This window comes from Salminus brasiliensis, chromosome 8, assembly GCF_030463535.1.
Source record: "Salminus brasiliensis chromosome 8, fSalBra1.hap2, whole genome shotgun sequence".
In the NCBI taxonomy this organism is placed as follows: Eukaryota; Metazoa; Chordata; class Actinopteri; order Characiformes; family Bryconidae; genus Salminus; species Salminus brasiliensis.
In genome coordinates, this window is record NC_132885.1 from 37833305 (window position 1) to 37858106 (window position 24802).

Genomic DNA, 24802 nt, shown 5'->3' on the forward strand with positions numbered 1-24802 from the left:
GATTTTAACTTTATCTTAAATAACTAGTGTTAGCATATTTCAGTATGGGCTAAGCTAACAGGTTCATTTGCACCTCTCACAGACTGCACACACCTTTCTTCCAGAACAACTGGATGGCATGCTGTCGTCCTTTTCTTTCCCTCTCCAGGTTTTTCTTTTAAATTCAGCATGGTGCATTACTCTACTGTCAACTCAGCACCCGCTGTCGTGGCGCAGAGGTAGAGGGTTGTAGGTATCGAACAAGGCCCTTCACCTCTCTGCAACTCTGGGCGCCTCAGCAATGGCTGCCCACCGCTCCGGGCATGTGTGCTCACTGTCACTGTGTGTGTGTTCATGAATACGTGGTGAATATGGTTGTCTTGTATTGCAATGCACAGCCTGCAAGTGTTCTGAGGGTGGACTGAACCATTTAGAGTAAACAGAGGCGTTGACTGTTTATTTTTTACCAAACAAGAACAATAAAATTAATTGTTTAAAATAATTAAGGAATTAAGAAACTAGTTTAATAGTTTAATATTGAAGTGAAAAAGACAAGAATCTATTATATCTATTTATATTTTATACAGCTTAGTTTTCATTGGGGGGGACCACTGGACCCTTTGCATTATCATTGACTTTACGGTCAAGCAGTGCAGTGCCTGTAGCCTCCCGTTTGGAGGCGCTGTCGGATAGTAAGTGAACAGCATCAATACATGCTACGTAATCCAGGTGGGAGAGTGTGTGTGTGTGTGTGTGTGTGTGTGTGTGTGTGTGTGTGTGTGTGTGTGTGTGGGAGGGTGTTAGTGTGTTCTGTGTGGGATTCATTGGTTCACACTGTGTCAATGGGCGGCCTTACTTGAGAGAATAAACTACTAGCCAATCCCAGCGCGTCCTTAGATCCCCACTAGCCAATCCCAGCGCAAAGAAGGCGGGACGTTCCGGAAAACGGGTGTGTTCCAGAAAACCACCGCTTTTGGGACTGATGCTGCTGGAAGGGCGATGCAGCGACTGCAGTCTTCACCTCAGTGCACCTAACAGCGGAGCAGGGGGCGTTTAGGAGGGGGCTCATCTACACGCTCTTATTTAACCTCAGTTTCCCTCCTCAGTTTGACCTCAAACACCCCAAACATTTAACCCCGTGGACAAGAGCCTGACCACCGCGGGGAGCTGCATCTCAGAGGGGGAATCAGCCTCAGCAGCCTCAGCCTCAGCACCAGCCTCAGCATCCTCAGCCTCAGCAGCAGCCTCAGCAGCCTCAGCAGCAGCAGCGAGCACCTGATGGAGATACGTGGCTGATGCGCTTTTCCTTTTTCAAGTTGTCCCAACTTCTTCTGGATATAATCAGAGCTCCTGCGGTCTGCTTTCGCCATGGTGGACGCGGCTGAGTGCGGGGTGAAGGTGATGTGCCGGTTCAGGCCACTCAACCAGTCGGAAATCACCAGAGGAGACAAGTATGTGCCCAAATTTAAAGGGGAAGAGACGGTGGTGGTCTCGGTAAGTGAACGTCAGTCTCCTCAGCACTCCTCAGGAACATGGTAACTGTAGCGCTAGCTGTCTGATCAGTGAAGTCCCATTAACTCACCTCACCCCCTCACCCAAAAATACACCCCTGTCCTCAGTGACGCTGTGCTTAACCCAGTGGAGGAGGCTGCTGTTCATCTAATGTGTTGACTGTGTTCATCCAGCACCCTGTGGGGAAGTTTAAATAGCCCTCAAACCAAAGGTCTCTCTCTCTCTCTCTCTCTGTCTCTCTCTGTCTCTCTCTCTCTCTCTGTCTCTCTCTGTCTCTCTCTGTCTCTCTCTCTCTGTGTGTGTGTCTCTCTCTCTGTCTCTCTTTCTCTCTCTCTCTCTCGCTCTCTCGCTCTCTCTGTCTGTCTCTGTCTCTCTCTCTCTCTCTGTCTCTGTCTCTCTCTCTGTGTGTGTGTGTCTCTCTCTCTCTGTCTCTCTCTCTCTGTCTCTCTCTCTCTCTCTGTCTCTTCTATCTATATATATATGCTTTTTAAAATCATAACCTGATTTAAATGTCAACCTTCTGTTAGCTAGCTAGTGAAAATATATTATATTGTCAGAAAATATATTAAAAGAATTATATATATATATTATTTATAATTTTATATATATATATACTTTCTGTAAGTGTTTTAGCTAGCTATTATATTGTCAAAAAATATGTAAAAAGTATTATATATATATATATATAAATGTTTTTTAATCATAACCTGTATTTAAATGCCGACTTTCTGTTAGTGTTTTAGCTGGTGAAAATGTATTATATTGTCAGAAAATATATATTTTTAAAATTATATATATATATATAGATGGGTAGATAGATAGATAGATACATACATACATACATACATGTTTTTTTAAATCATAACCTGTATTTAAATGTGGACTTTCTGTAAGTGTTTTAGCTAGCTATTGAGAATATATTGTCTCAAAATGTATTTAAAAAATGAATATATTGTTTAAACAGTTCAGTTAAAGAGATGTTGATGTCTGGTCTAGATGGTCTAGATAAATCAACGCCTTGGCTTTCACACAATAGCCTGTATAGGATGTACAGTCATGTGAAAAAATGATGACACCCCATGAAAACCTTTTTTTATGTTTTTTTATCTGGATATCTGATTTAATACATTTTTCATTTCAATTTAATAATATTAAGAGACACAGAACTGAAGAAATACAATCTGTAAATTGTAATTCATACAACTGCAGATGCAAATTCCTGTGAGTGGAAAAATAAGGACAATCCACCACTACTTAAAATGTGTAAAATGAGAGTCTGCGGCAGAACATCAGCCGCAGATGATTAGAAGATGGTTGGAGAGGATTTTGGAGGAGCCTGTCTTATTAATACTTATTTACTGTTATCTTTTGATGGTTGAAGTTGAGTGGTGAGGATCAACATCAAAGCTTTTGAGGCTCTCTGATCAGCTGTTAGAAATCAGCCGCTCCTCTGCCTGGGAAATAATTTACGTGAAACTACAGCCAGCATGGCCAGGTCAGTTCAGCCCATTTAACCCAAAAAATAGTCCTTCTATAGTTTTATTTGATTAGTTATTTTACCTTCAACTTTTAATAATGTTAAAAAGATTCCCAGATATTTAAATATGTTAAAAAAAAAAAAGACAAAGGTTTTAATGGGATGTCCAGATATTTTCACATTACTGTATGTCGGCTGTATTTGAGTAGCCTGTTTGAAGAAACTGACATCATACAAGGCTAAGGGACATGCTAAATGCATTTACTTGTAGATAAATAGCTTACAGTATTAAACAGGGCTGAATGATATCGGTTGTTGCGATATTAGAATTCTAGATATCGATATCGCTAAATGCCGAACTTTGTAAATGAACTGTGTGCTGTTGTATGTTTTTAGAATATAATTATAATCATTTATAATCATGAGTTTAGACTTTGGATTTTGGCCAAAGTGATGCAGGCCAGTGCATCCCACCAGTGGACACTGCATACTGCAGTAGGCATGTTGTATTTTATCTCTGACGTGCAGCTCTAAGAAGTAAATTATTTTGTTGTAAAGGGTTCTCGTTTTTGATAATACAGACAAGTATGGCTTAATAATCTTAATAATCAGAAGTGAATCTAAATGATTTTCTTTCTAGTTTAAGTGGCTGCATTCTCATTACCAGACTCTCACGTTTAATTTTGCTTGATGTACATCTAGCTTCAGTAAATGTGTGGTTTAATAAAATTAAATATTTATTTAAATATTTACAATTTCTCACCTTCTCCTAAAACAAAATATATATTTTGATTAAGATTCTGACATTTCCTTCATTATTTAGATTTTTGGAAGGTGTCAGTATAATGAGTTTTCAGGATTTTGACAAATGTTATCCACATTTGAGTTATTATCTCAAGATTTGTAGTTATTGTCTCATTCTTTAGATCTATTACTAGTATACTGATGTATTTTCTTAAGATTTCAACTGATTTCACCCAAATGATGACAGATTCTGTCCAAATTTTAAATTATTTTCTAATGAGTTGGTTTAGCTTTCCATTCTGCTGACATTTGACAATATAATGACTTAATTCTTACAAGTATGACTTGATTTGATTTGGTGAAACTTGACTTGACCTGACTTTTAAGGTTTTGATGTAGTCTGCCCAAATTACAATTGAACAAATTAAACATCTCTCTATTGTCTTTTATAAAGAACAGAAAAATAAATCATAAAAATAGTACCATTGTACCAAAATAATAAATGCATTTTAGCAGTAAGTTTTATTAGTTATTTAATAGTTATTATCCATCACCTGTGTGTTTTGTTGTCAGGAATTGAAGAAAACATTCCAAATAGTCCAGAATATTTCATTTATGTTTTGGGGAATAGCTTATCTTTACCAGAGCAAAATGAAAAGTCATTCCTTTCAGCCCTTGTACCTTCTTACAATTAATATTATCTTATTTTTGATTTAGAATTAGGTACCCATATATATATATATGGAAATAAATAAATAAAAATAAAAGGTTGTTTATGGCACCTTGTGGTATCAAAACAAAACCAGGAACTTTCAAGATCGAATGGTTGTATGTATTATATATATATATATATAAAACCATTTGATCTTGAAAGTTCCTGGTTTTGTTTTGATACCACAAGATGCCATAACATCTTTTTATTTTTATTTATTTTGCGTTTTGCTAGATTGGAACATCAACTTTGGCGGCTTCGGCATTAAACTGGGAGGCTGAAACTTCCTCAGATAGGTGGAGCTTGGACAGAGAGATATACCGGAGTTAAAGAGGGGCGACGGGGTGGTAGGGTGCAGAAACTTAATTATAAACATGGGCGGTTGAGATGAGCATTTATAGGACGTTAGATTGGGAAACTCAAGGGGTTTTAGACATGTTCCTCCTCCCAAAAGTCACGTGTTTTATAACGTCCACTTTTACAAACATTTTTCTGAAGGTTTTCTGAGGTTTTCAGCAGGAATATTAGGTGGAGTAGACTTTCAGTGTAGTTTTGCAGTAAATTGTGGGCTGGATCACCACTTACAAAACACTATACTTTGCTACTTAATATGTAAAGGTACATCATCAGCTGTAAGACATTTGTAACCCAGACATATCAATGAAAATGTGAGATTTGGTCAACATAGGACCCTTTTTTGACCCCTAGTAGTGGTTGTTTTTTTCTTTGACGGGTTGTGTGCCTGAATGTGAAAAACATCAATGAATGATTAATCTAAATGGGTAATTTAATATGCACGTCTAAAATTAACCCATAATGAACGTCCATTTTCTCTGGTGTAATTATTCAGTCTAATCTTGGCTGTGTTTTCTGCTTCTAAACAGTCTGTAATCTCATTGTAAGACCAGCAAAGTGAATTTCTGGCTTAATCAGGAACAGCGCTTATTGCAAGCCATTAAGCTTCCCTTTTTGCTGAAATCGGGTATTAGAGTTTTACTCAGTGGTTTTGGCACACACCTCGAATGAAAGACTCCAGAATCAAGCGTTTATTGTTATATAGGAACAAGCCTTTACACTGTATAATGAAATTCTCACTCTGCACAAAATATTTTACATTTACATTACAGCCTGTGTGTGTTTGTAGCTAATATGGTATGTAATATGAGTGCAAATGACAATATTTTACAATAGCAGCTAAATTTAAGACTCAGCAGTGCTTAATAAGTATATGTGTATATGTATTATACAGATAGTGTACATGATGCAGTACAAAAGAATAAACAGGTCTATTATACAAGTGATACGATAAAATCACTTTAACTGAAACTGAAACTTGCAGTGACGGATGTTGGCATGGCAACGCTTTATCACTTCCCGTTAGTACAAAGGGGATTAGTGTATTAATATTTTTTTTTGTAGTAAAATTGAGACACTGCCAGAGTCTCAACTGGAAAACTGACCAGAAGATTGTGCTGGTGTGAGGTAGTGGTAGTAGTAGTGTAGGTACTGTCCATTCCTTAGTCCAGTTGAGAGGATGTGTATGACCACTAGATGTTTTAGGCACATTATTAGTACATTATTCTAAGCATAGTATATTCTTTAAAGTCATTTCTCTCAGCAATAAGAGCGTTTTCACTGTAAAACTCCAGATCCCAATAAAACAGATGCAGGTAAACATAAATGCAGGAAAGTGGAGCAAGAATTTCTCATTCTGAAGAAAGTAGGTAAGATTTTGTGAGCTAGTCTGAAGAACAAAACTTGGTTCCAGATTGTTCCTTGACAGCCCCTACCCCCCCCCCCCCCCCCCACCCACCAGCCAGCACAGCGTGAGTGGACGTGTTCAATTCCATCAGCAGCCCACCTGATTTACCAAACCAGATGTTGGATGATGGCTATAAATAATACTAGGCCCTAGTGATGCATCGATACGATAATAGGATCGGATATTGGTCCCGATACTTACAACATTAGCTGGATCGTGTATCGGATAATTAGTCTGATCCAAAGGACCGATCCATTCACGGAAACCGATTCTCTCACTGCTGATTATTCTAGGCTTCATAACCCAGAGTAACCTACAGACATCATACACACATCACCGCAAACTGTAAGTCTCCCCCTATCTTACCATCTATCTAACCATCCCCCCTCGACCTGTCATCAGCTATCAGCCATTAATCCAGCTTCTCTTCCATGTAAGAAGAACTAAGAAGGGAGGAGCTGCCAGCTCCTCTTTAGTCTCACAGACTTCGGATTTCAGAAGAAAAGTCCTGAGTTCAGACAGCACTGTGCCGAGGTCCAGCACAGTTATTCATTTTAGTGACCAGTAAACACAAATTGGATTCATTTATATCCATGTTTATTTGTTGTTGTTTGTTTTACAAAGTTAGTAAAGTCATGATTACGTCAATCCTGATGCCCTAAGTCTGTCTTTCTCCCTGATGGTCAGGCATATGGTTTATTAATTTAGCAATGGTATTGGATTGGTATCGACTATCAGCCGATACGCAAAGTTCATGTATCGTTATCTTATATGAGTGGTTGGTGTGGCGCAACAGATAACACCACTACTGGCCAGTGAGTTACCCCACCATGTGGGAGACTGGGGTTCGATTCCTGGTTTGGGTGACTATGCTGCGCTACACCAATAAGAGTCCTTGGGCAAGACTCCTAACACTACATTGGACCACCTCTGTAATACAAGTTACCTTGTAAGTCGCTCTGGATAAGAGCATCAGCTAAATGCCGTAAATGTAAATGTAAATGTTATCTGAATAGGAACAGAAAAAGAGGGATCGGTGCGTCCTTACTAGACTCCCATTAAGAGAAGCTTTGGAGATGTTTTAATGAACACAGTGATGAAAACTACAATTGTGTGCAAGCGGCGGGACGACAGTCACGTTGTTCTTGTTGTTGTTGTTGTTGTTGTTGTTGACAAAAGACTTTAAAAATTACACTCGGTCGAGCCCTGGTCAGGACGCTCACAATAAACATTTACTGAGTGGATGGGGGCTCATCACGTAGGCCAGTGTCACATCAAAAAGTACCAAACAGATTATCATACTTGAGTGTATACTTGAGTACATATTCTGCACATTATACATCAGCCATATTACATCATCCCATACCTCATCCATCGTCTCTACTGCTATTTTTATATTCTCTCTCTGTATATAGATTTACTTTTCTTATAGTTTAATCTCTATATATTCCTTATGTCCATATTTTTTGTTGTTTATCAATCATAACAAAACATGCATATTCAAATTGGTGACTTTACAGAAGGTCTTAAAAATGGTCTTAACTTTGAAATGAAGTTCATGTAAAATAACAGTGTATTCTGGTTAATTTAGAGCATTTGTATTGGTCTGTTCATTCAGTGTACAGAAGCAGCTACATAGTTTTCATTGGCCAGCAGCGTTACACTTTATCCATCCATTATGCATGTGACAAATAAACTTTTTAAGGGGGTGTTTTGGTAGTGTGTGTTTCTACACAGTTGGTTTTATTGCCGAATTCGGGGCTCATTATATTCTGAGATCTGTTTTGCCTCGGTTTCATTGCTAATCTCTGCTGGGCCTTTATTGTTATTGATGGCTGGGATCTGCATGAGTTTATGTGGTAATAGAGATTAGACTGATTCTCCTTTTTTTAAATTTCAGTGTATTAAATATTAAATTGGCTACTGACGCCTGGTAGGGTACTATAGACCTGTTGTGTTCGATTGGTGATTAATGTATGATCTGTATGAAGGCTGATTATTGGGTTTTTTGCCACTCAGTGTGAACATTGTAAAGTGAGACTTCAAGCAGTGCTGCACCTGTTCTTTCTTTTTCTGCTTTCTATGTTGTTCGTGTGATAATTTGAAGAACTGTTGGAGAGGATCTGGCTTGTAGACTAATACAGACATGGACAGCTAAGCAAGTAGATTGCCGGCTTTGCGAGTAGCTGCTTGTATTTCAGCCCATACGTTGGAGGATGTTGATTCAGTAAGGACTATGAATTGTTCAGTACATGAGAGTGTGGTATGGAAGCGTAGGGCCACACACAGGTCCCTCACAATTTTATCACTTAAATACTGGACAGTGGTGGCTCAGCGGTTAGAGCACCGGGCTATTGATAACAAGGTTGTGGGATCGATACCCGGGCTCGGCAAGCTGCCACCGTTGGACCCATGAGCAAGGCCCTTTACCCTGTGGAGTTGGCTGCTCACTACCACAGATGGGTTAAATGCAGAGGACACATTTCGCTGTACATAGTACAGTTACAAATACGTGCACATTTACTGAGATGATTCATGATATTAAAGGACTCTTAAATATTGGTAGAGCTTTTTTAATGAAGTATTACTATCTGATTGGATTGTTAATAATTAGTAGTTCCCTTCAGTGTATCTGGTTAGGCTAGTAAAGCACAGAGGATTTAATTAGCCTATTAAACTTTCACAGACTTCATCTGGCATAAGGTTAAATGAGGCCTGTGATGGTTAACGGTGTCATTATCTTTGTCAATATCAAAAAAGGATGTTCTTTATTTATTTTTTCTTTTCCCTCTTTTCTGTAGCCTCATGATGTCCACAGAAGAGTGCCTGGTGCTTTATTTCACATTTTCCAAGTGTCTTTCCTAATACTGACAATGGGCAATGTCTGTAATCCCCCCACCCCCCCACCCCCCTCTCTTCCCCTCCCCAAATTTCACCTTCCTCCAAAGAAAGTCTCTTCCACCCTGAACACTATTCATATGCTAATAACCCCGCTCATCCGAAAATTGACCGTTACATGCATTAGACAAGCAAATCCTGTCCCCAGGGCTTGTAATCATTTCTGATACAGTTAGGACGACACCTCGATCTGTCGTACTGTATGTTAAACATGCACATACATTACCGCCATCGCTTAACAAAACACGCCTCGTTAATGGTCCTTATCAGGTGGGGAACCTTTCTTTGTGATGTGTTGAGTGGGGGTGTCACAAATGTAGTCTAATTACCATAAGCGGAAAGGGGGAAGGGGGCCAGCGTCTGGCTACACCAGGTTTTTAGTGACGCCTAGTGTGTTGTAATTAGTCATGGAAGAGCGTGGAAATATCCGTGCTATCATTGTAGGGGCTGTCATTGTATTATGGAAATTATAATGACAGATCTGCTGGTATTCGTGCCTACAGACTGAAATGTACATTTTTTAGTCCATTGTTTACTTGTTTAAACATCCCCGTCATCTCATCTCATGCAGATTCCATGATGTAGATCATTTATAGTATATATAGTAATTTATTTTTTTATCCTTGTTAAATAACAAGGGCTTAATGAAATGCTGAATATAGAACTGGAGGTCAAGCGCAAGGTTACTCCCTTAATACATACATCTTAATCTACACACCTTCATCATACTGCGGCATCTGGGTGCCAAGGGGTGGATCTACAGGGGTCAGCTCTGGAAGTTGATGAGTAAAAAGGGCAGGCGTAAGGATCCTAGACACTTTGGAAAGAGCCAAATTGTGATGGCTAGGAGCGTGTCCAAAACGTCAGGCAGCTCCTGTGGTACGCAGTGGACGGTACCCACCAAATGTGCTCCAGGGTCATGGGCGCTGGCCGCTCTGTTGGCCGGTAGATACGGACGTGTTCTGTTAACAGGACTTCAGAGCAGCTCAAGTGACTGTGAGAAATGTATGTTTCTGTGGTGACAGCATGGCGGGGGTTGAGAGACATGATTGCTGGGGTGATGCTTGGCCTTCTAAGCAGAATATTTATGCATTGCCATGGAAGCTGCTGCAAAGGCTTGAGCTCATCACACACAGTCACACGCACACTGGATTCTCATGGGACCGACACATTTTCTATGCCAGATTACCGTCTTAATGTGTGTGTTTATATTTGTGATCACTCTTTTTTTTGCCTGCTTTCTTTGCTGCTTTACTCTGTGGCATAATAATAATAATTTGACAAAATAAAAATAATAGGTTCAAATTCTTTCTTTTTTATGTATTAATTAGTTAATTGATTAATTAATTAATTTGTTATTGGTTTAGTATTTTGGATATTAAATCATATTCTAACACAACCTGGTGGACACATTCATTTTATACTTTTTAATCGTATATTTTATTTGCTTGGCCTTTTTAAGAAATCTGATCATTGTCAGAACAGGTTTTTATGCTATTGCTTGAAAACTTAATATTTACTTAATTTATAATAGAATTAATGAGCACTCTCCTATATAAGTCAGTTAGTACAGGCCATTGGTACTATAAAACCTATATCTGGTACCGAACCTCTATCTAGTTTTGTGAAATTATTCACTCAGTAAATTCTGTTCAAGCTTATTATAGTTTATCTGGGTCACAAAACACTGCATTTACCAAACATATAAAACATGTAAAGGGAATTAATATAAATATCTTATTGTCTTATATCTTAATATCTTATATCTTATATTATAATATAATATTTTATTGGCACCTTTTTGCAGGGGAAGCAATTTGACTGTGTATTACCATGATATTTTGGGTCATAAAGTCTGGATATTGAAATTTGACATTTTTATGGTACAGACTGAATTACAGTACTAGTACAAATGCCATGTTTACATGCAAAATATTGTTCAGAAATCTGTTTATATTAAAGGTGCTATAGAATGGATTTATTGAACGTGTTTAGTTTTGTTTGTTGTATGAATAGTAAGTGTGTGAGTTTGGTCGGGGTGATAAATGCTCAGATGTGGTTTTACAAGCCTATTTAAAAAAACCTATAAGCTCTTATTTTATTAGCTGCTTCACGTCACCTTTTAAAGGGGCTTTAAGGAACTTTCATGAACCGTTTTCTTCTAAAAAACCTTTTCTTAAAAGTTACTTAAAGCATCTTAAGAGGTTCCTCCATAGTTTCAAATTAGAGAATCTCCAGAAGTCCCTCAAGGAACTCAAACTTTTAAGTAGTAACAAAAACATTTTGTAGTTGTTCTTATGGATTAACGTAGCACCCAGCTACCACCCTCTTTCTTCACTGGCCCTCGCTCACTGCCCTCCAAGCACTTCCCCGGCCCACAATGGCTGAGTGATGGAGGGTGATGCTACCCAACCAGAGATATGGAGACCAATTATACTCATGGATATTATAGTATGTAGCAGAAGGAGGATGCCAATGCACCTTAGAAATGAAGTATTATTAATAGCTAAGTGAGGAAACAGCCCTATCAGAGAAACCCTGAGCTACCTTAGCTCGGTAACGATCACATGGGGAACCTCGTAGCTGAATTTGAATTCTGCAGACTGTAATGGTTTTGTCTGAATTTAAAATGAGCGAGTCGAAGGGAGAACACAGTTGAAAGTATTGATGGCCTCAAGCTGTGGTGGAGCCGGGATGGAAACCCTGAGTTCAGCAACACACCAGCCTGCCTGGAAAGGCCTTGACTGTCCCTAGAGATACCGCATCAATTATTGACCAAAAGAAGATGCCATTTTCAGCCTGCCTCTGTGTGTGTGTGTGTGTGTGTGTGTGTGTGTGTGTGTGTGTGTGTGTGTGTGTGTGTTTCTCCTGGCTGTGTGTGTTTGCTCACAGAAGCGCTTTGTGTTTGTAGATTGCTGAACGTGTACCTCATCATGGCTTGAGGGACTTCCTATCTGCACGCTGTGTGGTGCAGAGAGACGGTCTTTGTTCTGTAGTTCTGCGCTGTAGAGGCGGCCTTTTTGATTGAAGAGACTTTTTTTAAAGGATGTGCATCATGGATTTAGTTTCAGAATAGTATGTATTAAAACATAAAAATACATTTTGGGTGCCAAAATGGCATCATAGTAATTTTACAAAATAAAAATAATAGGTTCAAATTATTTCTCTTTTAAATTAATGAATTTGTTAATTGTTTAATGAATGAATTTATGATTGGTATTTGGTATTGTGGATGATTAGATCATACAGCAATGTAACCTGTTGAACACATTCATTTAAAGTTTTTTACCCCTAGTATTTTGTAATCTATGAAAGATTAAAGGTTAATTATTGTCAATTTTTATTGTTTTGCCTTTTTAGGAATGAAGGCAAAACAAGGAAATGCTTTTTAATTGCTGTTGCATGAAAAATTACTTTATTTGCTTAATTTTACTTTAATTTCTTAATATATTTTAATATATAATGTCTAGTATTCTTTATATAGCACTTTTTTTATAGACTCAAAATACCTTTGCGAAAAATGTAATAATAAGAAAAGCATAAAATACAAATCCTAAAATGTGCACCAAAAGGGAAAAGGCTGATAAAAGTATGTGTGTATCATGGAAAACCACATTTTTCATTTGCTCATTTGAAAAAAAAAAAGAATTTGTAGTAATTTGTAATACGGTTTAGAAGTATTTTGTATATAAAAAGAAAATTTGAGATAATTTTTATTGGTCCATTCATTAATAAACAACAACACAATGTAAAAGACATTTGGCAGATTTAACCAATGTGACACAATGTGGGGATATAATAGGGTGTCCACGTTTTATTTTTCAAGAAAGGCGATATTCTGATGTTATAGGCCTAAGTGTGTCTGTGAGTGAGGGTTGGAAGTGTATCTAAAAGCATGCAGCAATGTTAACCTTTTGAACACTAGGTTTATTAGTTTGTTAGTCTGTTATTAACTGCAATGCTGCTCTACTACAGAGTCTTTGGTAGTAGGCATACTTTGTGAAGTCCCACAGGGTTCTATTATAGGGTCACTATAATTGAGCATTTTGAGAGATCTGCAGTTATGAGGGAGAAGAACTGGAGAACTGGGAAATGTACATAGTTTAAGAAGTTATTCTGCTGGATTAACCAATGCTGGATCTCAGGATTAGATCCAATTACGATTCAAAGAGCTGCAATGCGATGATCAGACAATTATCAATACTTTTTACTCTGTACAGAATTTTTTTTTTAGTTCCTCTGCTACATTCACTAACAGCTCAGCTAGGGGTGGCTGATATGGTAAAAAAAATATTATATCATAATTTATAGACATTTTTCACAACACATGATATGTATCGTGATTCACAGAATTGCAGACAAAATGCATCAGTAGCAACAGATTCCTAAAAAGTACTATTGCAAGACCCTGCATACTGAGTACAGCGAGTTCTATTCAAAATGTTCTGCCCTCCATCGAATTACATCAGATTAATTACACGGTTCGTAATGAAAGGTGCAGCTGATCATTGTTCTTTGAGCACTGGCGATATTCTCCATATGCTTAGAAAAGCGTATTATGTAAAAGCATTGTCCTATTGCCCACTCGTCCACCCGTGTGGCTGTCATTCACTGCTCCGGAGCACATGAGGGGAACCACAGTTATGGTGACTTATGATTCTGTCACTGTTTTAACATTTACAGAATCGATTTTTGACATTTGTGAATCGATTCAGAATCATCTGCATACCTATTAAGATGCAAGTATCGATTTTTTTTTTGTTTATCAACAACACCAATAGATGGCCTTAATTTGGCCCATATGACCAAATAACCTCCTGTCATTTCTACTGATGTGGGATTGATTTGATTATTGACTTGAAACTCTTTCAGAATATTTGGTCTATTTGGTTTCAGCAGCACAAAATCAGATACACTGAAACGAATCTGTGTTTATTTACTTACTTTTGCATTCAGGCATTTTCACGCTGTGTCGGGAAGCAGATTAACCAATGCTGGATGTCCATGCAGGTATATAAAGACCAGGTGCTAACACCAACTGCGTTTTGAAAAAGGAGGTGCTGTAGTCTCTATAAAACCCCAGAGTCTACTGACAAGGTGGGTGTTTCCAAAGAAGTGGCCAAATAATGTACAGTTATTTAAAAAATAGCTTCTCTGCCTGATACACTATACCTACAATATGCTGAGTGGTGGTCCTAGAGTGGTAGCTTTTTTGATTGATAGATGAGGAAGGGGATGAGGGGGGCTGCAACAGATGAGCTATTGCACTGAGTAATAGTAAACCTACATAGTGGACCTGTATGGTAGGTTTACCTGATCAGATGGTCCATGAACTGGTAGAGGGTCGGTGGAGGTCTTTCAAATGTTTCAATACAGGTGATGCTTTGACACCTTTAGGCTGGCCCAAGGCATACTCGAATTATGTGGCCTCTTAAGGCCCCAGTGCCACCAGGGGGCCCCCAAGAGTACTAAGATATCATGATAAAAAAACATATTTCAAAAATAACATTGAATATCGAACAAATGGATATTACACAGGTTTTTGTAATAGTTGGCACAACAATACTAAATTAATCCATTTCTGCTATTGGCTGCTTCCACTGTTGGGCAAATTCAGAAATGCGCCACGTGGGTGGTCCATAAAGGTCCGGGTGCTTCAGCATGTTGCACAATATCTCTCTCCCTATGAAAGGATGAAGCATTTGGTGCTGAGGTGGTGGTATAGGGGGCCCCCTATACCGCCTATACCCACCTATATAAGGCTTGGTCCGGCCCTGTTCACGCTACAAACACGGCTCCGAGATTCTCATGATGCAGTGGTTCTGATGTCTGATATTTGTGTAAAATTGCTGTACAGGAGATTTCCACAGCTGCTGTTGCCTGGGAGAGCGAGAGGGGGAGAGAGACGGCTGCAAATAGAGACAGACATCCCGCCTTACCAGCAATCATGTTTCCATGTTCCCCCCATTTGCCAAGGGACACCTGGCTTTGTCTGTCAGCCAATCAGAGATGCTGAGCCCCAGTTTCCGTGGCGACGGGCTCCGCGCCGATGCGAGAGCTTTTCGCGGCCGCGCCAGCAGGGTGGCTTGACCCCCGCTGACCTGATCAAACAGAATGTGAAGAAAACCCACTTCCCCGAATGAGAGCCAGTGGCTTTAGAACACGGGACAATTAACGCCCCAGACAAAAGCGCACACACTCATTGGATTTCAACAGTACAGAATTGAGCTCAGAAGTGCTCAAAAGAGACATCTGTCAGTGGAATAAAAAAAATAATGAGTGGCTGAAGGATTTTCCTGTGTAAACTCTTAGATTTAGAGCTATGACTTTTTTTTGCTGTGCAAATCAAATGGAGCTACTTGATTAATGAGTCTCTCAGTTAATTACATTTAATTACCAGGGCTGCAGTGATACATTCAGCCTATGGTGGCGTCTGGTGTTAGTGCAGGTTAGTGCTGGTTGTTTTAAACGTTTGTACTGTTGACTAATGCTGTTGTTTTAGACACTGTAATTAATGTAATGGCAGTTCGCTGCATTGTTACACCCCTATTAATTAATAACCCAATTAATTATATTTAATTACATCCTATACCGACATCCTACACCTACAAAAATAACATCTTCCACGAGTCCAAATCCGGGCAATCGTCAGTGTGTGTGTGTGTATATATATATATATATTTGTATGTATATATATTTACATTACTTTTTAATAGGCTATTTTAATATCAATTTAATATCAGTTTAATTCAATAGATTCTTTATAGAGTTTTTGTCTTTCGCAGTGTAATTTTATTTACTTAGAAGAAGAAGAACAGTGAGTTATGGACATATGCAGTGTGGCAGAGGGATGACCATTCTTCCTGTGCTTTACAGTGGATGTAGAGTATGTGTGTGGATTTCTGAAGGTGCTGAATCAGCAGTAACACTACACTGAGAACCCATTTGTGTGAGAGAGAGAGAGTGTGTGTGTGTGTATGTGTGTGTGAAAGCACTATGCAAATCTTTAAAGAACTTTAGAGATTAGAGATAGAATATCAGTGTGTACTGGGGTGTGTACTGGGAAATGCGGAACGGGACATGGGGAAAAAGGAATGAATCCGGTCTGATCCAGTAACACATCTATCCTGAAACAGCCACGCACTCTTGCTAGCTTGTTAGTATCTCTAATCACCATGCATCCATACACTTTAATTACACTACATGGCCAAATGTTTGTGGACACCCCTTTTAATGAATGCATTTAGCTGCTTTAAGTTGCACCCATTGCTGACACTGCTGTGCAAATGCACACACACTTACACACACAGCTTGTCCAGTTCCAGCAGAGGAGTACTAAGGCACTCTCTGGATAAGCAGATAAGCATGAACCTGTTGGCACCATGCCTGATGCTAAACGTGGACTAGAGGGGTATAAAGACTCCTAGCATTGAAGGATGGATTGTGCTCCATCAGATATGTTTGGGATGAGGTGGGGAGTTGGGGATGATGTGGGGAGGGGTGGTGATTATCCACCATCCTGACCTCACTGATGCTCTTGTCAGTGAGAGCAATCAAGTCCTTACAGCAATGCATCAAAATCTAGCGGAAAGCCTCCTTCCCTGGACAGTAGAGACAGTTATTCCAACAAAAGCAGGATAAACATTTTTAATGCCCTTGATTTCAGAAGAAACAATGAATGAGCAGGTGTCCCAATACTTCTGTCCTTATAGTGTATCTTCTATTCTATTTTTGAGCCCTGCGTCTGATGTGGTGTACAAACGACAAACGCTACTCATTACCATCATTCAGTAGCACAGCACGGACACACAGATCACTCGAATGAGGGCTTCTTCTACTTCTCTTCAGATTTTAGGCCAGTTCAGATATACGAGGACCTCGAAGGTTTGCTCTAAACAAAGGAACAGAAGGGGTAGCGGGGGTTGCTCTCTGGGGTATTCACATTTGAGTGACAGCTGGGGGTGGGCTACACTCAAGGCCATTCCTTTTTTCCCCTTAAATGATGCACACTCCTTTAATTCTCTTGAGACCTATCTGTAGGCAGTGGGTTGTAGAGTCTGCATGTAGCTGTTTCTTCAAGGAGGCACTAAACGGTCACCAGGGTGGTACCTAGTAACCTTCTCAGTAACATTACGAAGCTACCTGAAATCTCTGTGCTATCTTCCCACAGGCCTCTCCTGCTTTGTGGGCATCAGTTTTGTTTTTTTAAGCGATAGTCAGTAAGTTCTGGTGATTTGGGGATTTAGAGAGCTCTCTGGTGAGAATGTGTGATGGCACAGAACTTGCAGAAGAGGACGTTTAGGGTGCGTTTCTGCTTGTCAGCTTCGGTTCGATTAAAACGAACCCTGGTGAGATTGCTCTGTAGGCACGGTTTGTTACAGAAAGTGTGAACGCTGCCTTTTCAACTGCACATTAAACAAGTGCGCCGAGACCCCTTGAACAGGTGCTGCACGACCCTTCTAGAAAACTGAAAATGGGGAAAATGAAGGCTCGGTGGCTTTCACTGAGCAACAGATAAAACACTGGCTATAAGAGTACTGTAAGAGAGCTAGTTAGCACAAATCCGGTAACTCTACAAAAGCATCCTCTCGGTCAGGTCTCTATTTAGGTGGTCGTACAGGTTGTGTTTATAGACTGACCGTGAGAATAACGCTTGAAATTGTCTGTGATTAGCGACTAGCTCTTGTTTTCTCAAACAACAGAGGCTTAAAAAGCAGTTTTATTAAGCTAGCCAGTTTGCTGTACAGGTAGCTAATACAGTAACAGTACTGTACTACACTGTAACGCAGGTACACACAGAATCCACAGCAGTGCTAGCCTGGCTGAATCTTTTAGTAGCTAAAAAAATAAAAAAGAATGGCTAAAGAAAATTTTTCATAGTGTTGCTTTAATGTGAATCAGATGGTGTGAACACACAAACAGATCAGAACTGAGCCGATTTCGTATGTGGGTCTAGATACATATACATATACATACATATCATACACAAAGCATACACATCCAAGTCCTCACCATGTCACCTTAATGAGAATTCACACGTTTTTCTACTAGGCAGGCACCGAAATTCAGTTTTCAAGTTGTAATAATGTGGAATTAGAGCCGTTTAGAGCAAATAAGAACATGGTTACATTGATCATTATATTGGTAGGAAACGTTTACATTAAGTGATGTTTTTTTTAGACCTTTAAAAGGTTCTTCACACTTACCACAAGTGTTTCTGGTACTTTTGCATCTGCTTAGATTCAGAGATGTATGGTAAGGAAGTAGAAGTACTTCACTACTGTACTTAAGTACTACAATACTGTATCTGTATCTACTGCAGTATTATTTTGTCTCCTACCTCCACTTTTACTTCACTGCATATTTTGGATGAGTTTAATGCTTTTACTCCGTTACATTGTTTATGAGCTGCATCTTCACTCGTTACAATTATAAAACGGTACGAATCATTTCTAACCCACATCATCACCTCCAGAGCGCTAGATGGCGCTGTCACCGGGTTCGATTGAGGCGATCGAGCCGTGAGCGAGCATGCTGCCGTTCTTCCCCTCTCTCACTCCGCTGCTGCAGTGAGGACACTAACGCTAGAACTCTGTTAGTTTATCTCCAGATGGAAGAAACCCCTCCATCTTCACCTCCTGCAAATACTCGTATGTGTCCGAATGGCCTGAGCTCTTTCAGCTGTAGTTGAGGTTACAGAGAGTGAAGCTCAGGGGTTTGAGCTGCTACTCACTGGTTTTACAGATGAAGCTCTTGTATGTGGCGGGTCGAGTCAGGTCTGCTCAGCTCTCTCTCTCTCTTCTGGGCGAGTTTGTTTAGAGAGTGAACTGAAGACTCTTGAAGTTCATGAACTCTGTCTTCTACAGTCCTGTCCTTCTACTACAGCCAGAGGAACTGAGACCGTCCTTAAGTCTGAGCATCTGAAATAATAGAAACACTGATACCCAAACTTTTGACTGATTTCTGTAAGAACTACAGAACACAGTACTGTACTTTTACTTTCAGTACTTAAGTAGTACAGTTTAGAATACTAAACTACTGGCAGTACTTAAGTACAAAAATGCTGAATACTTTAGTCCTTCTACTTAAGTCTGGAGCTTATAGACACTCCTACTTCTACTCAAGTCTGGCTCTCTAGTGCTTTCTACATGTCTGCTTAGATTAGAGACTGATGCTCAAATGGCTTCCTACTCCCTACATAGTTGCACTACAAAGGTCATGAACATAAGAGCTTAGGTAGGGAGTGCTTTAACTTTCTAACAAAGATTCCTTTGGGATTCAGTTAGTGTGCACAGATCCCTACTGGAAGACGCTGTTTGGGATTCAGCCTTATGCAACGTTATTGATTTGAGGGTGTGCATGCAGACCGTTTCAGAGCTGGACACATTCTCATTAAAGATAGAAATGGATCACAAAGCCACTCAAATGTGATTTAAGCAAAAATCGTCCAAAAAAGTCACAATTTAACAACGAGGTGTGTTAGAAGTATTTACACTAGAGCTTTTTTTTTTATATCTGGACCCAGGGCTGCTTGCTTTGCAGGTTCCGTATGTTTGGACAGGTGTGAAAGCTGTTTCCGAGCCCGGGAGCGGTCCAGAGAACCGTGCTCTGGTCCTTCTGAAATCGCCGATCTGGGGTTCGCTTGTAGGGAACTCTGGTGAGGCCTTCTGAGCGTGTGGAAGCTGTCCGCTCCCGTTGCCGCATGTGAGGTTGTGTGATTGGTTCATTTTGTCACATTACTGCTTTGACTTATCGCCTGCATGGTGATGCAAAGTGATTAGGAACCCCTCCCCCAAACAAGCCCAGAATCGGTCCTGAGTGCGGACTCGTATTCAGGACAACTGTGAAAATGAACATGTTAAAATGTGCGTTTTTTCTTTTTCATGCAGTTTTACTAATAAATTTCTGTCGTTTGTTGTTGTTTTTGTTTTTTTACAGGGGAAGCCCTATGTGTTTGATCGAGTTCTGCCTCCCAACTCAACCCAAGAGCTGGTCTACGACTCCTGCGCTAAACAGATCGTTAAAGGTGAGATAAGCTGGAGGACATCTCAACATTTCTTGTCTATGCTAAAGGAATAGCTACATGGCTAATGTCGCTAACCCACTCAAGTCTTTAAGCAGCATTACATGACAACTGGCTCCCTTGGACAGCGTAATTTACTTTTACACCTTTACACTACCTTAAAGATTAAGCATGCTGTGAGCGCCCCCTCATGGAAAGCTGTACACATGCATTTGTTGACAAGCTGAGAGATACAGAACTGGCATCTGTAGTGAAAGAAGCATGTGGACTGAGACGGTGGAGTAATATTACAACATTTGACTTGAGTGACACAGTCGTCTCGTCCAGCTCCACCCAAGTTCACAGCTTTTCGGCCCAGAGTGGGGATGATGGCGATGCTTTTCTCCATATTGCAGTCTGTGTACCATCAACATGATTCTGAAACTCTTATAGTCGTATAGTTGTTCTCATGTGGTTTCTAGGAAAGGGGCCAATCCAGACACACAGATTGTTATAGATTTCCATCCAGTTCCGATCAATTGTTTTCCTATTTTGAAAGAAGGGTGGAAGTCTCCTTTCAGTCTCACTGCATGTAGCCTAAGCATAGTACACAAACGATAACTGTGTGTAAGTGTGGTTTCATTTGTCTTGACACTGCCTCTTGTTTTCTGTTGCCCAGATGTGCTTGAAGGATACAATGGCACCATTTTTGCCTACGGCCAGACTTCATCAGGAAAGACTCACACCATGGAGGTATGAACACAAGAACACCATGTTTAGCTCTTCATGTTCACCATGTTTAACATATCATCTGCCACCCAGGTCAACTCAGCATCCTCCAGAATCATGTAAAACGTGTGTGATTTGATGAGTCACTATTTTCATAACCCATAGATACAGTGTTTCATTTTTATAGGCCAATCAGAAGGAAGATAACAGTGCCATGAACCACGTTAATCAGCATAATCTCATCAGCGTTGTCTCATCTTCAGATTACTTTGGAAAACGCTTTACGATAGATAGCATAAGGTTCGTTTGAGTAAAGATCATTGTTAGCAACCAAGGCAACCTAATATAATAATGAGCTAATATTTAGTCTGAAATTGATGTAGAACACATTGATTTCTACAGACTGTCATGACTAAATGATAGTTGAGCATCGTCTTAAAATTATACTGCAAGTGGGGTTCAGTCGCTCCATACCATTAAGGAGAGATGGGTCTCTGGTTAGAATTGTCTCTAATAATAATAGATATGGGTTCTCAAAAGGAGATTTTTTCAGAGCCACTCAATGAAGTAAACAGTTCCTCAACAATTATTCCCTTAGTCTGAGCATGCATCAGAGTTTACCAGATATTTCATGCTAAAATCACAAAAATATGTATTTATATAGTTGTTTTTTTACTTGTTATTGGTAGTTCTTTAGTTTTCCTTATTTTTAATTCTTTTGGTTTTTTTGTTTAGCCTAGATTTTATGTTTAACAATGCTTTGATGTCTGTTTTGTTATTTTTATTTAGTTATTTAATGAATTTATTTGCTTGTATATTGATTAAATACATTATTTATTTATTGATTAATTTAGGAAGTCCCAATTGTATTATTACAAAAGAAATATTAAACCCTAAACAGAAAGCAATCACATTTATATTATCGTATAATAATATGTTTACCAAGGGAGCTAGGAATTATGATGGATACTGCATACTATCAGTTAGTATCAGTGCAAAAAGAACAGAGCTAGAATTTAGCTAGAATTGAGCTCCTTTGTTCTGAGTAGAGCCGGATACAAGATTCTGCTCTCTCCAATCCGAGTCCTCGCAGATATGAGATCGAATGATGATATGAGAATGATGGAGCCTGATTGTTCCTATAAAAAGGTCGCTAGAGAACAGAAACAAGATTAACGATGGAGAAGACTGTCTCCTGGTTTTCCTTCAAAGCTCATTTTCATTAAAAATCTCTCTGTAAGCATCAGAACGACTGAATAGGGGTTAGCATTGCTATAGTGATAAAGGCTCGTTCATGATGCCGAGATTCCTCAGCCTTTCATAACGTGACTAAGATGTCGGCAAGGTGGGACTGTGCCGCGGTCCTCACTACAAGCCGACGTAAGTGCCCGTCGCCCGCCAGTCGCCTGCAGCCGTTTCCCTGGAAACAGACCGGTTCTTTCAGACAGCTGAATATGAAGTCAGATAATTGCAGTTTTCACGGGTGGAGTCCTGAGGCTAACAGCTTCACTAACAGAGACCAGGATAACTTCAATACGCCACCTTCCAAAAATCTGATTATGGTACAATCCAGTTAGTTAGTGTTCAAATAGTGGGATGATTTCATTTCATTCAGTTTCATTATTGAATTGCATTCTCTTGTCACCAAGGGAGATGATGTACGTCGATATTAGATTTGATACAGATAATCCAACACACACACACACACACACACACACACACACACACACACACACATTCTCTCTCTCTCTCTCTCTCCTGTCTCTCTGTCTCTGTCTCATATGAAGTGCTCAAAATAAGGAGCAAAATGAACCGCCTGCGGTCAAACGCATATTTCATGGCCATCTAGAGCGGATGCAGACTGTGAAAGAATGAAGATTACTCACTATAAAACATTCTTAAATAACTAATAACATTATAAAATTAATGTTAGAATTAGAATTGAAAGAAGCACAAACACCAACAAACTAACCTACTATCATATATATATATATATATATATATATATATATATATATATATATATATGATAGTATATTGATAGCATATATATATGATGTGTGTGTGTGTGTGTATATATATATATATACATATATATATACACACATATAAATAAGCATATGTAGGTACAGAACAATTAGTCAACTTTTCACATATCTACATTTTTTGTTTTTTTCACATTTCCACATGTTTTAAGTTCCGACAGTTGTCAGAATTCATATATCTTCATATTGTATCAAACTTTTTTGATGAACGGTCCAATAGAAACGCTCCAAAATGATTTGGAATAAAATCTTCGAAATTTCATTCTTTATATATTTCACAATATTACATATTTCATTTTATTTTTCCTTCTCCTGTAAAGTTAACAGAAATGGTTTTAGAAAAGGTTTCATCATTATGATGTCCACCTACTTTATGGGTTCACTCTATCGTTGTTAGGGTATCATTGCAGCGGTATACCGGTTTGAGGTATACCAGGGTATGAAAATTGATGGTAATCATACCGTGTACATGTGCTTAATACTGATATTAGAGGGAAAAATGCAACAGAACAGAGAACCTCAGTAATTTCTTACTACTTTCAGAGTTTTGTAAATGAGTCAATTGATTAATGGCAAATAATATATATATAACATCAGCAGATTAATCTAATATTAATTGTCATTAGCTGTATACAAAATAGGTCCAGCTAAAAAGGCTCCACCTCATGTGCAGCTTTCTTATGTATTTATGTATTTATTTATTTTATTTTATAATAATGATAATAAGTCAGGGAGACTTTTTAGATCTACCTCCATGACAAAATGAATATACCTATAGTAAAGCATTCATTCAGTCATGCAAAATCTTGTCTGATAACAGTAATAATACTAATATTAATAATAAAGGGTTAATAAATGGTGTATTAATGCTTATTAATTGTAATTGCAATTGGTTGTAATTAGGTTGTAAACAGGTTGCAACAGTCTTTTGTTTATCAAATAGTGAACCCATAATCATCTATACTGTTAAACCTCAGATCTTGCTGGATACTTATCTTACAATTATTTTACTTATCTTTTATAACTATTATTAGAATGTGAATTTAGTCATTTCATATGTTAATGTATGCCACATCATCATTAATGTCTGAAATGCATCCTGTTGGAGGTTAAATAATTAAACTCTGTGGTTAAATGAGCAAACTTATTAAATGTGTGATGAGGCTGACTGGTTTAATGCTGACTGATGAAGAAGAAAAGAAGGATAATATAAGATTATCTGTTTATCTGTTTATTAATTAATAAGCATTCATAAACTTATTTTAAACCATTTATAAACACTTTATAAAGGTAGGTTTATTTTAAAGTGGTACCAAAAGACGAACTGTGAAATACTGTATACTGTGATACTATAAAACCATTCTTCATCATTATTTCTTTTAACACAGGGAAAACTCCATGACCCTGACCTCATGGGCATCATCCCCCGCATCGCTCAGGACATCTTTGACCACATCTACTCCATGGATGAAAACCTGGAGTTCCACATCAAGGTAAAAGCATGAACACACCCAAAAAAGGGCCCATCAATGTGTACTGAAAAATTCCCCTAAAATGTACAGTCCATTCTGTGCAGCTAATCTGAGGTGGGTGTGCTAAAGCAGAAAAACACCAAAAATAATAATCAATATAATAAAAATATAATCAATAAGAATAATTACAGAATGTGTGTATTCTGGTGGGGTCGGCTAGTCTGCAATTTTCAGTAAGGTTGCCAGATTGTACGCAGCAAAAGAGCCGCATGCTGGTGTGACAGAATGAGTCCTACCTGAGCCATATGTCTGGGTCATCTTCAATAAGCGTCCAGATCATTGCTTTTCCACTGCCTCAAGCCAGTGTATAGAAACCATTAAAGGATCCCTATGGAAAAAAAATAATAATTCCAAAGGTATTAAAAAAAGAGTTGATGCTGCTTTTGTTGTAGTATCTCATATCTCTTGTC

General features: G+C 38.8%; 1 protein-coding gene across 1 annotated transcript in view; it reads left to right on the forward strand.

The window, feature by feature from the left end:
* Window positions 1-968: 968 nt before the first annotated feature.
* Window positions 969-24802, forward strand: part of kif5c (kinesin family member 5C) — a 55144-nt gene continuing 31310 nt past the window's right edge. The window contains exons 1-4 of the mRNA XM_072686518.1: window positions 969-1473; window positions 20023-20110; window positions 20766-20839; window positions 24249-24353. Coding sequence (XP_072542619.1) covers window positions 1348-1473; window positions 20023-20110; window positions 20766-20839; window positions 24249-24353 — 393 coding nt within the window. The 5' untranslated portion in view covers window positions 969-1347. The remainder of the gene's footprint in view (window positions 1474-20022; window positions 20111-20765; window positions 20840-24248; window positions 24354-24802) is intronic.